A 10,983-nucleotide genomic window follows, 5' to 3' on the forward strand; every position below is an offset into this window, starting at 1 on the left:
TCCATCCATTTATATGACCTTCCATATAACCCATTTATATGACCTTCCATATAACTGTTCACCTGTCCATCCATCACACATCCCCCTGTCTATCCTTCCAAAAAACTACCTACTGGGCACCTCCTGGATGCCATGTCCTCTGAACTCCACAGCAATTGCTACTCAGCAATTGAGTTTTTCTCAGCTTTTGGCATCAACCATGACACCTAGATCAAAAGTTCAAATCTTCCTCTCTCTTCGGAGGCCCTCAGCACCCTCACATGCAGATGGTAAGCCAATGTTGTTTCTGAGCTGTTGCCCTCAGGCAGTCCTCTTTGCTTCTCGCAGTGGTACGACCAGGACTCGCTAGAACAGTTCCCGTTCCCCCTGGACTACGATAAGAACATCACTGCTTTCCAGAGACTGCTTATTTTACGCTGCTTCCGAGTGGACCGGGTGTACCGGGCTGTGACTGACTACGTGACCCTCACCATGGGAGAGAAGTGAGTGCCCCTCTCCCAGACTCACAGGACCAGGGCTAGCCCTGACCTAAGAACCTGGCCTGACCGCCTGTGTGAAGATGCAATACCACAAACAAACAGAGAGGGCCACACTCCGGCAGAAAGGGAAACTTACAATTTTCTACTATTTTAAATCATTAATTTGTGCATGTGTGAGAGTACAGGTACATGTGTGTGGGCCCATGCTGTATATGGATGATGTATGCTTTGAGGCCAGAGCAAAACCTGGGGTGTCGTTCCTCAGGAGCCATCCACTTTATTTCTTAAGACAAGGTCTCACCTTAGGACCAAGGATCAGCGCAGGCTGTCTCTGCCTCCTCAGCACTGGGATTCCAAATGTGCATACCCAGCTTACTATGTGGGTGTTGAGGATTGAACTCTGGTCCTCCTGTGCGTGAGGCCAACACTTTACCACCTGGGCCATCTTCCTGGCCCTTAATTTTAAGTAGCATATTTATTTTAAAGGCATCGAAAACGTTGCCATTTCTTGTAAGTAGCGTGAAGACGTTATAAGCTATTTACAGGCATGTGTGGTGTTTAGATAGACTTACACTCACTGCACACCCCAGTAGGGAGCAGCAAGAGGCCAAAGGCTTGATAACTCAGAGTGCCTGGTGGTTGTCACATGGGATGGCAAGGCTCTTGCACTGAGCCAAGCAGAGAATGAACATCTAAACTCACATGTGCCTTCCCGTCTTCATGGTCAGCAAGCTGTGGGGGAGATGAGGAATGAGGCTAGGACAGGCACAGTGGCAACGGAAGGTTTAAGGTCCTGTCCCTGGGGCTGCTGCCCTGAGCTGCCAGCTGATAGTGGGTGGCAATGGGGTCCCTGAGCAACCTGGTCCTCTGTCTCCTTGGAAGAAACTCAAAATCAGATTTGAAAAAAACAAAACAAAAACAAAAACAAATGACTCTAGATGTAAATTCCTTTCAAATAGATACACGTGGAAAGTTACCTTTTCTTATTTTTTATTAGTTCTTTGATAATTAGGAATGATGCATTTGACCATATGCACCTCTCTTCCCTCTCCTCCCATATATCCACCCCCTCCATACCCACACATCTTTGTGTTGTCTTTTTTATTTTGTTTTGTTTTTTGTTTTTTCAAGACAGAGTTTCTCTGTATAGTTCTGGCTGTCTTGGAACTCACTCTGTAGACCAGGCTGGCCTCGAACTTAAAAATCCACCTGCTTCTGCCTCCCAAGTGCTGGGATTAAAGGCGTGTGCCACCACAGCCCATCTGTGTTGTCCTTTAAAAAAAAAAAGAAAAAACCCACTGAGTTCCTCCCGTATCATCTTGGCTGTGTGGCCTTCTACTGTGGCCACACCACGTTGGTGGCCTTTTCTCTTCCTTCCAGTGGCTACCCATTGCCAGTAGCTCCTCGGGTAAGGGTGGCACTTTGTGCCCCCCTCCCTGCCAGAGAACTTGTGGAGAGACAGACCTGTCTATATGGAGTGCTAAGGGAAAACCTACTGCGATTACTCTGCTAAATGGACCCAGTATTAAACCGACTCCTGATGACTTATTTCTATACCCGTACGGAAGGTTCTTCTGGCAGTAGGTGGTGAGCAACACAGAAATCCTGAGTTATTTCAATGGGAAATCTCCTCCTTTTTATGCATTGGCGGCTGTCTCAGTCTGTTTTGTATCACTATACCCAATCCCCAATGCCGAGTGACACAGAAAGAAAAGAGGTTTGTTTGGCTCACGATCCCGGTGGCTAGAATCCCAGGCTGGCTGAAAGAGACAGCTACATGCAGAAGAGGCCACTCGTATGAGGAGCCTTACTTTATAATTACCTGATGGTGTAAAAAGGACCCCAGACCTGTGAGAAGTTCACTTGGTGACCTGCTTTCAGCAGGCAAACCTACCACCTCTTGATACCATGAGGGATACATGTTAGGGGCCACGTGTGCAGTACATGTATGTCTAGGGAACAAACTGTATCTAAATTGTAGTTTAGCTTACTAAAAGCCCTAAAGAAAGGGGCAGTGTGGGACATGCCCATAGAGCCGTTGACGTGTGATTTCCGGGTAAGGGCTTGAGGCCTGTGCACAGGATAGGTCAAAGAGCCCAGCTCAATACCAACCTACTGAAACCAGTATCAGGTGGGGATCACGTGAGGTTAGAGGGAGCCAGAGAGGTCCCTGCCACTGATGACATCATCAGATCTCTGTGTGTCACGGGATTCTCAAAAAGCCAGGACAAACATCTGTAGAGCTACGTGAGAGCCATAGTCATGTTCTGGATGCTGAGGGGTAGGGTGAGGGGAGGGAGAGAGCCTGGAAATACTCTGCAGATGGTTTTCCGTTCTTCCCTTCGCCAGGTATGTGCAGCCCCCGATGATCAGCTTCGAGGCCATTTTTGAGCAGAGCACCCCCAACTCCCCCATCGTGTTCATCCTGAGTCCTGGCTCTGACCCTGCCAGTGACCTCATGAAGCTGGCTGAGCGGAGTGGCTTTGGGGGCACCCGCCTCAAGTTTCTTGCAATGGGTCAAGGCCAAGAAAAGGTAAATGGCGGGTTCGATGTGAGCTATGTCCCAGAAAGAGCTTCCCCGGGTGGGGCGAAAGCTTGGATCAAACAGTGTGAGATCCATGATCGCTTGATGGTGGTCTCCTGTCCCTTGTGACCACTGCGCTCTGTCACCATAGCCCCATGCAGGTCAGGGGTCTCAGGCTCCTGGGGTGTGGCTCAGGAACCCATTAGTGAGACCAAATATGGGAAATTTAGGGTGGTGTTTTGGAGGCCCTCTGTCCCATTCCACGACATCTGTCAACTCATTGGGACAGGGCACAGCACTTGGGAGGACCGAGGGTCAGAGGGAGCCGGCTGCCAGAGACTTTGTTGTGAAGCTCTGACAAATGCTTCCACCAAAGCACAGGCCAGGCCAGCATGGACCGGGCACCACAGACAGAGCTCTCTCCTTCCAGCCTCAGAACTGGAGGAAGCCATGTCCCCATGAGTGCCACACAGGCCTCAGTTAAAGCCTCTGGCGACCAAGAGAGCGCTGAAGGAGAAGCTGCTGTCTCTGTAGCCAGGAGGCAAACATGGGCTACCTTTGTTCTGTGGGCCCTTTGGGTCTGAATTCTATGGGCCGGTTCTGTTTCCTGGAAGGGTGGGCAGGACTCTTGCAGGTGTGCCTTCTCAGGTGTGACTGTCAGAAGAAAGCATGTCACATGTCTTGGGGCATGGAGGCTGGGGAGGCATGAGGTTCATTGTCTAAGCCATGACTGGCCCTGAGGTCACAGGTGGTAGTAAGGTTGTCTCAGGATGGCTTCCACCTCAACTCCAGCCACCTTAGCTCTGGGATCCCTGGCACCCTCTGGCTGCCTTGAAGCATGGAGTTGGCCTGGCTTGGGAACATTAGTTCGCCCCTGCCCTGCCCACCCCCATCCCACACCATCCTCCACCTGCAGGTGGCACTGCAGCTGCTGGAGACAGCAGTGGCTCGTGGACAGTGGCTGATGTTACAGAACTGTCACCTTCTGGTCAAGTGGCTGAAGGACCTGGAGAAGTCCCTGGAGAGGATCACCAAGCCACACCCTGACTTCCGCCTGTGGCTCACCACGGATCCCACCAAGGGCTTCCCCATTGGAATCCTGCAGAAGTCCTTAAAGGTCTGTCTTGGGGCATTGACACAGATAGGCTACAGCCCTGCTCCTGGTCACTACTGCAGAGAGCCCTAGGGTGAAGGGGATGATGCTCTATGTACCCACCCAGTTCTCCTTAAGTGGCCTTGGGACTTAGGTATATTTGTTGTCTTGGTCTCCTGTCCCAGCTAGAGACATTCTCTGGGAGCAAGAGGCAGCTGAGGGTGCCCACATCAAGGCTGTCTTCCGCCCTCCTGCAGGTGGTCACAGAGCCGCCTAATGGACTCAAACTGAACATGAGGGCAACCTATTTCAAGATCTCCCCTGACATGCTGGAGCAGTGTCCACATACCGCCTTCAAGCCCCTGGTCTATGTGTTGGCCTTCTTCCACGCTGTGGTACAGGAGAGGAGGAAGTTTGGCAAGATCGGCTGGAACGTGTACTACGACTTCAATGAGTCTGACTTCCAGGTGAGCATGGAGACTTGTCCAGCCAGTGCACCCCGAGCTGGCTGGCTTCTGAACCCGCCTTCTGAGTTCACCAACAACAAGCTTCGGGCTGTGGATAGCTGTTAACCATGGCTGTTTCTCCTCTCTAAGGTCTGTATGGAAATCCTAAACACATACCTAACGAAAGCCTTCCAGCAGCGTGACCCTCGTATCCCATGGGGCAGCCTCAAGTACCTTATTGGAGAGGTAATGGTGCCTGGGTGCCTCATGAGGGCTGGGGTCTGGGACCAAGACATCCATCCTCGGAGCTCTTGGGACGGTCCTTGCTCCTGTCCTTGCCCACCCCTAAGATCCCTGAAAAATATGTTTGCCTCCTCACTGTTTTTCTGAGACAAACTATTCCCAGAGTGGTCACCTGTGTGCATCTAGGGTCCCAAGGCCCCTGCTAGTCTTCTCTGGGCAGTTCCCAGTTTGCCAATGCACTGAGCACATCCAGGAAGGCTCACAGGCTTCTTGGAGCATGAGTACCGTGACAGAACTCATGGGAAAGCTTCTAGACCCGAGGGGTTCTGCAACAAGGTATAAGGACTGACAGCTGGTGTCTTGGTTCTTGTCCACGTCTGATCCATTCGGGGGGAGCCACCTTTGGGCTGCTTCATGCTTTGGCTCTGTTCTCAGGGAGTCTCAGACCACAGCAGGATTCTATAGATAAACCCACGTCTTATCTCTCTGGCCCAGAAGGGTCTTTGAGTAGACAGGTTGGAGCTGGGCAGTGGTGGGGGTTGGAGCTGTAAGCTCATGTAGGGTTGTGGGTCCAGCCGGTTCTCACCCACTCTGACCTCAGGTCATGTACGGAGGCCGAGCTATTGACAGCTTCGACCGGCGCATCCTCACCACATACATGGATGAATATCTGGGAGACTTCATTTTCGATACTTTTCAACCGTTCCACTTCTTCCGGAATAAGGACGTGGACTATAAAATCCCTGTGGGTGATGTGAAGGATAAATTTGTTGGTAAGCTGTCCCAGGGGTGAGGGAAGGTCTTTGAAAGATGAAAGCAGATTTTATCTGCTTCAGCTCTTAGCCACCCTTGCCGGATGATGGGGTCTCATGCGCTGGTCAAGCGAGGCTGCCCTTTGGGCTCTGCCTCATTTCAGAGCTGTTCCTTAGCTGGAACCCCACCTGGAAGGACAGGTGGCCCTGGGAAGCCCATTGAGACATCTGCATGACAGACATAGTATGTGGGGGAAAGGCCAGGAGGAGTAGGGCCTTTATTTTAAAATACATCAATAGTGGAATTACTTTTGTTTCTGGGGGTTGGGGTAGGGGACTGGGGACTGGGGTAGGGGACTGGGGACTGGGGTAAGGGACTGGGGATTGGGGTAGGGGACTGGGGACTGGTAGGTAGCCAGGACACATGCAACCTGCCCTTTCTCTGTAATTCTAGAAGCCATCGAGGCACTCCCACTCGCTAACACACCGGAAGTGTTCGGCCTCCATTCCAATGCTGAGATTGGCTATTATACGCAGGCAGCTCGAGACATGTGGGGTCATCTACTGGAGCTGCAGCCACAGACAGGTATAGCTGCCAGAGAGCTCATTAGGTTGCTTGAGGGCAGAGGGCACTACCAGTGGATGTAGGTAGCTTTTCCAAGAATGAGGGGGCTTCCAAAGCCCCATCCTCCAAGTCCCTTAAAATGTCATCGTCCTTCCAGGGGAGTCCAGCAGCGGCGTCAGCCGTGATGACTACATTGGCCAGGTGGCCAAAGACATTGAGAACAAGATGCCCAAGATCTTTGACCTGGACGTGGTTCGGAAGCACCTGGGCTTGAACGTCACACCCACCTCGGTGGTACTGCTGCAGGAGCTGGGGCGCTTCAACAAGCTTGTCATTCGCATGAGCAGGTCCCTGGCTGAACTCCAGAGGGTGAGCATGTGCCCATGGGCTTGGCAATACCTCACAGAGAGAGGGGTCCCTGGCCCTCCAACAGTCCTGCTGAGGAGTCTCCATCCTGCTCACAGGCCTTGGCTGGGGAAGTTGGAATGAGCAATGAGTTAGATGATGTAGCCAGGTCTCTCTTCCTTGGGCACATCCCTCACATCTGGAGGAAGCTTGCTCCCGACACCCTGAAGACCCTTGGGAACTGGATGGTCTACTTCCTGCGGCGGTTCAACCAGTACACACTGTGGGTGAGTGCCGGGGCCACCGTGAGTTTGTTTCTGGACACCTATGTGCACCCGTTTTTCCCAGTGTTGACCCCTGTGAATGTGTATTGGGTGTGCTGGGGACAGCCTCAGTGGCCACAGGGCCAGTCTGGGCTGGTTTGCCTCTGGGACTCCGACTTGCTATGCTCCTATGATGATTTCTTCAGAGTACGTCTTAGCCTTTGTTCTAGCTCATTCTTTTTAGGGTCTTTATCCTTCCCCTTATGGGTGGACATTCAGGTGGTGACTATGTACCTGTGTGCCACAAAGAACACCATTGTCACTGTCCGTGAATGCAGTCTGTGCATGCGCCTAGAGCACACATGCATTTGATTGACTTATTGACTGTGAGATAGCCTCTAACTCTGTAGCCCAGGCTGGCCTTGAACTGGTAACAATCCTCCTGCCTCAGCCTCCCAAGTGTTAGGATTACAGGTGTGAGTTCAATCAAGTCTTATCTGTGCGTATTCTGGAAGGCTGAAGCTGTGATACTTGGGGATCAGGCTTGTTCTCTTCTTTAAATCTTTGTGGTCTTTGAGTTTGGAGCCTCTGCTTGCTAATGGAATATCTAATTGGTTTTGCTCTGCCTTTCTTTAATGAAGGTGAAGTGCAGGGTGTTTCATATGCTTAAAGACATTTTGTATTTTCTGTGAACTGTCCTTCATGTCTATTTCCTTTTGGTGGAAGACTCCATCTTTTTACATTGATTTAAAAAAAAAAAGGATGGTATGTGTGTGTGTGTGCGTTTCATATATGGAGGTCAGAGGACAACTTTTGAGAGTTAGTCATTGCCTTCTGACTTATTTGAGACAGGGTCTCCTGCTCACTGATGCACACTGCAGGCTACCTGGCCGGTCCTCTTATCTGCCTCCCCTCTAACTGTAGGGGCCCTAGGTTTACAGCACACACAGCATTACATAGTTTCTAGAGGTCCAAACCCAGGTCCTCAGGCTTGTGTGTGGCTTTATCCACTGAAATATCTCCCCAGCTCTTTTCATTGGGTTTTTAAGAGCTCTCTATGTTTGAGACAAAATAACCCTTGGTTATGTATAAACACTTCCCTGCTGGAAGCCATTGACTTGGATGGTGTGTGTGTGTGTTTCAATAGAAGGACTTTAAGAAGTTTGTGTGCAGTCAAGTGTTTTCTTTGGTGGCTTCTGGGCTTCATAATTCTCCACTTGAGAAAACAGTGGGAGGTTTGATCTGGTGTGCATATATCTGAGTGCATGCTGGTGTGTGCACATGTGTATAGAAGCCATACATAAACCCCGAGTGTCATTCCTCTGAGCCATGACTGTTTGTTGAGATTGAATTTCTCATTAGGACCCGGGGTTCACTGATTTTGCTGGCTGGTCAGGGCACACCCAAGAACTGTTACTACTGCCTCAACACTGGGGTTACAAGGATATGCCACTATACCTGGTGTGGGTTCTGAGGAGCAAATTCAGGTCCCCACATTTGTGTGGCAAATACTGTAATGACCTTGGTATCTCCCTAAATTGTTGGTCCACCTAGAGTCTGGTGGTCAGCTGTTTCCCCAGGGGAAAGCAAATTGACCTAATACCAGCAATTGTCACCATGGGAAATAAGTATTTTATCAGCTTTGAACCTGATGTCACAGCCCAAGTTCCCACACCTTGCCTACTTTCCAGGTCACGGAGAGTGAGCCCAGTGTGATGTGGCTCTCAGGGCTGCACATCCCAGAGTCCTATCTCACAGCCCTGGTACAGGCCACATGCCGGAGGAATGGCTGGCCACTGGACAGGTCCACCTTGTTTACACAAGTGACCAAGTTCCAAGATGCTGATGAAGTAAACGAGCGTGCGGGGCAAGGTATGGTAAATGTCTCTTGCTCTCCATCTGGGGCTTCCCTCCCAGAATCATTCCCAAATCAAAGCGCCATGTGGTTTAGGCCTTGCTTAAACAGGGCTGTTGTCTACCGTGCTTTCTGTGGCATCTCAGAGAGCAGAGTTTCTCAATGGAGACTAGCAGGGACATGGGGTAGGTGGATAGATAGGCCTGACTATACTTATCCAGTTAGTTTGCTGCAAGTGGGTTCCTGGGTCCAGTGAGTTTTCAAAGAGATCTCTGATGGCTTCCTTGTAATCCCTGAGGGGCAGAAGAGTGGGAGCCAGAGAGCACATAGGCTAATCTGGCCTGGAGCCTGTCAGGCACGCCCAACCTTTTGACATTGTGACAGGACACTATTAATTATAAAGTTCTCATTTGAGAACTGCAGTCTGTTTAAAAATTTCAGCACATCCTCTCTCACTGAGGCCCTACGAGGCAGTCCAGTTAGGGGAAAGAGGTCCAACGGTAGGCAAAAGTCAGAGACAGCTGCAAACACCAAGCTGCACATCGGCTACCAATGCGTAGTGGGCCTAGGTCCAGCCCGATACTCTGGTTGGTGGTTCTGTCTCTGAGCTCCCATGGGCGCAGGTTAGTTGACCCCTCTGGCTCTCCCAAGGAGACTGGGTAATGGGGAGGGATTTGTGAAGGTAGTAGTGGGAGGAGAGTGGGGAAGGGAACTGTGGCCAGGATGCAAAGTGAATAATTGGGGAAAAAATCATGAAAAACAAAAAAAAAAGACTCACACTGTTTTAAGGTCTGCTTTAAGTTCTGTGTTGGACTGCACTCACCCCTTAACCCTGCCCATGGGACACAGCTGCTAGAACGTGCTGATTTCAGCTCCCCCAGCAGCACCCTATGCACGTTCCAGTAGAAAACCCTTTCCCTGGCTAGAACCCACAGGAGCACAAAGAACAGAAGCTTCTTTCCGGCTGCTTAAGGAGAGTGGATTATATGGGGGAGTCTCAGGGATCCTCAGATAGGTCCTACTAGCGAGCATCCAGCTGCCATTCTGGCCAAGGGCAGGATGATGATAGTTTTTGCCTTTGGTGAGGGGGAAGTGTTGGTGCTCTTGGCTTTGGGGGTTTCTGCATGCCAAACCTCGTACTCCTGAACTTGCCGTTGGCTCAGAGGATGCTGGGTGCTTGTTTTCAACTGTCTATGCCCTGAAGCCAGAGCCTAGGGCAAGAGGTGCCTATGTGGACCCACTTCCCTGGAGCCTTTTGTCTTCTGTCTAGCTATTCTTTTACTTGGGAAGTGGGGGCAGGGTTGAGTTCTGGGGTGGGAGGGCCCCCTCAGTGGTCTCTGCACTTGTCCTCTGTGTACACCTGAGAGCAGCAGCCACACAGCAGGACACAGACACATCGTCTTGTCACACCCAGGGTGCTTTGTTTCTGGGCTCTACCTGGAAGGTGCTGACTGGGACATAGACAGAGGGTGTCTGGTCAAGAGCAAGCCCAAGGTGCTGGTTGTAGACCTGCCCATCTTGAAGATCATCCCCATTGAAGGTCATCGCTTGAAGCTACAGGTGAGTCTCCTCCCTGGCCCCACAGTGCCTTCCCTCCTCAGGGTAAGCTGGGGAAATCTTGGAGACATGGTTAAGCTATGGGGCCAGTTCAGGGGAAAACTCTGGTATACATGCATGGGTACCCATCATCCACAGGGGTCAAGTCCAAGCCCAGAGCCTGTGGTAGAGACCCAGGGAAAGTAGAATTTGGACACACAAATGGAGTTAGAAAATGGCTTTAGTGTGGACAGCAGGTGCCTTCTATTTTGCCTGGCCAGGGTCCATCTTTGATAAGCTTGTCTGTGGACTTTCCCAGCAGTCCATGGTACTCACACGCAAGGCCAAGGCTGCTACATGTAAAGAGCGCTCAGGTTAAGCCCTCTAGTCATGAGCCTCTCCCTTGCAGAACACCTTCCGGACCCCTGTCTACACCACCTCCATGAGGAGAAATGCCATGGGAGTCGGCTTAGTGTTCGAAGCTGACCTCTTTACTGCAAAACACATCTCGCACTGGGTGCTTCAGGGGGTGTGCCTCACCCTGAACTCGGACTAACCCCAGCAGGTGGAAGACTGAGATGGAGCTATAATGCCTGTGGCAGGCCACAGAGGCGCTGGCGCTGGCTAAGAGTGGGAGACTGTGTTCCGGGGGCTTCCCTGGGCCAGGTGGGGTGGTCGGGAAAGGTGTCTGATGCTGATTTTCCTTGCATTTGAAATCGGCCAACTAAATGAATGTATTTTCCCATTAAATGAACTTAGTTTTGCAGTGTGTATGTATGTGTGTGTTGCTTTCTGCTTTTTTAAAAAGACCAGGTTTCATGATCCTGGATTTTCTGACTTGCCAGAGTCCCCATCTCTACCTCCCCAGCACTGGGGTCAATA

General features: G+C 51.0%; 1 protein-coding gene across 3 annotated transcripts in view; it reads left to right on the top strand.

Moving 5' to 3' along the window:
- Dnah10 (dynein axonemal heavy chain 10) overlaps positions 1-10,872 on the top strand; it is a 119,316-nt gene extending 108,444 nt beyond the window's left edge. The window contains exons 68-79 of one of the 3 annotated variants that reach the window (XM_031337971.1): positions 328-482; positions 2,829-3,012; positions 3,920-4,120; positions 4,354-4,563; positions 4,693-4,788; positions 5,387-5,558; positions 5,992-6,123; positions 6,260-6,471; positions 6,567-6,734; positions 8,402-8,582; positions 10,010-10,125; positions 10,511-10,872. In XM_031337971.1, coding sequence (XP_031193831.1) covers positions 328-482; positions 2,829-3,012; positions 3,920-4,120; positions 4,354-4,563; positions 4,693-4,788; positions 5,387-5,558; positions 5,992-6,123; positions 6,260-6,471; positions 6,567-6,734; positions 8,402-8,582; positions 10,010-10,125; positions 10,511-10,657 — 1,974 coding nt within the window. In that variant the 3' untranslated portion in view covers positions 10,658-10,872. Of the gene's footprint in view, positions 1-327; positions 483-2,828; positions 3,013-3,919; positions 4,121-4,353; positions 4,564-4,692; positions 4,789-5,386; positions 5,559-5,991; positions 6,124-6,259; positions 6,472-6,566; positions 6,735-8,401; positions 8,583-9,979; positions 10,126-10,510 lie in introns of all 3 variants that reach the window. The other 2 variants (XM_031337970.1, XM_031337972.1) reach the window with 2 other exon arrangements.
- Positions 10,873-10,983: the final 111 nt, after the last annotated feature.

Source organism: Mastomys coucha, unplaced genomic scaffold (genome assembly GCF_008632895.1).
Source record: "Mastomys coucha isolate ucsf_1 unplaced genomic scaffold, UCSF_Mcou_1 pScaffold22, whole genome shotgun sequence".
Taxonomy (NCBI): domain Eukaryota; kingdom Metazoa; phylum Chordata; class Mammalia; order Rodentia; family Muridae; genus Mastomys; species Mastomys coucha.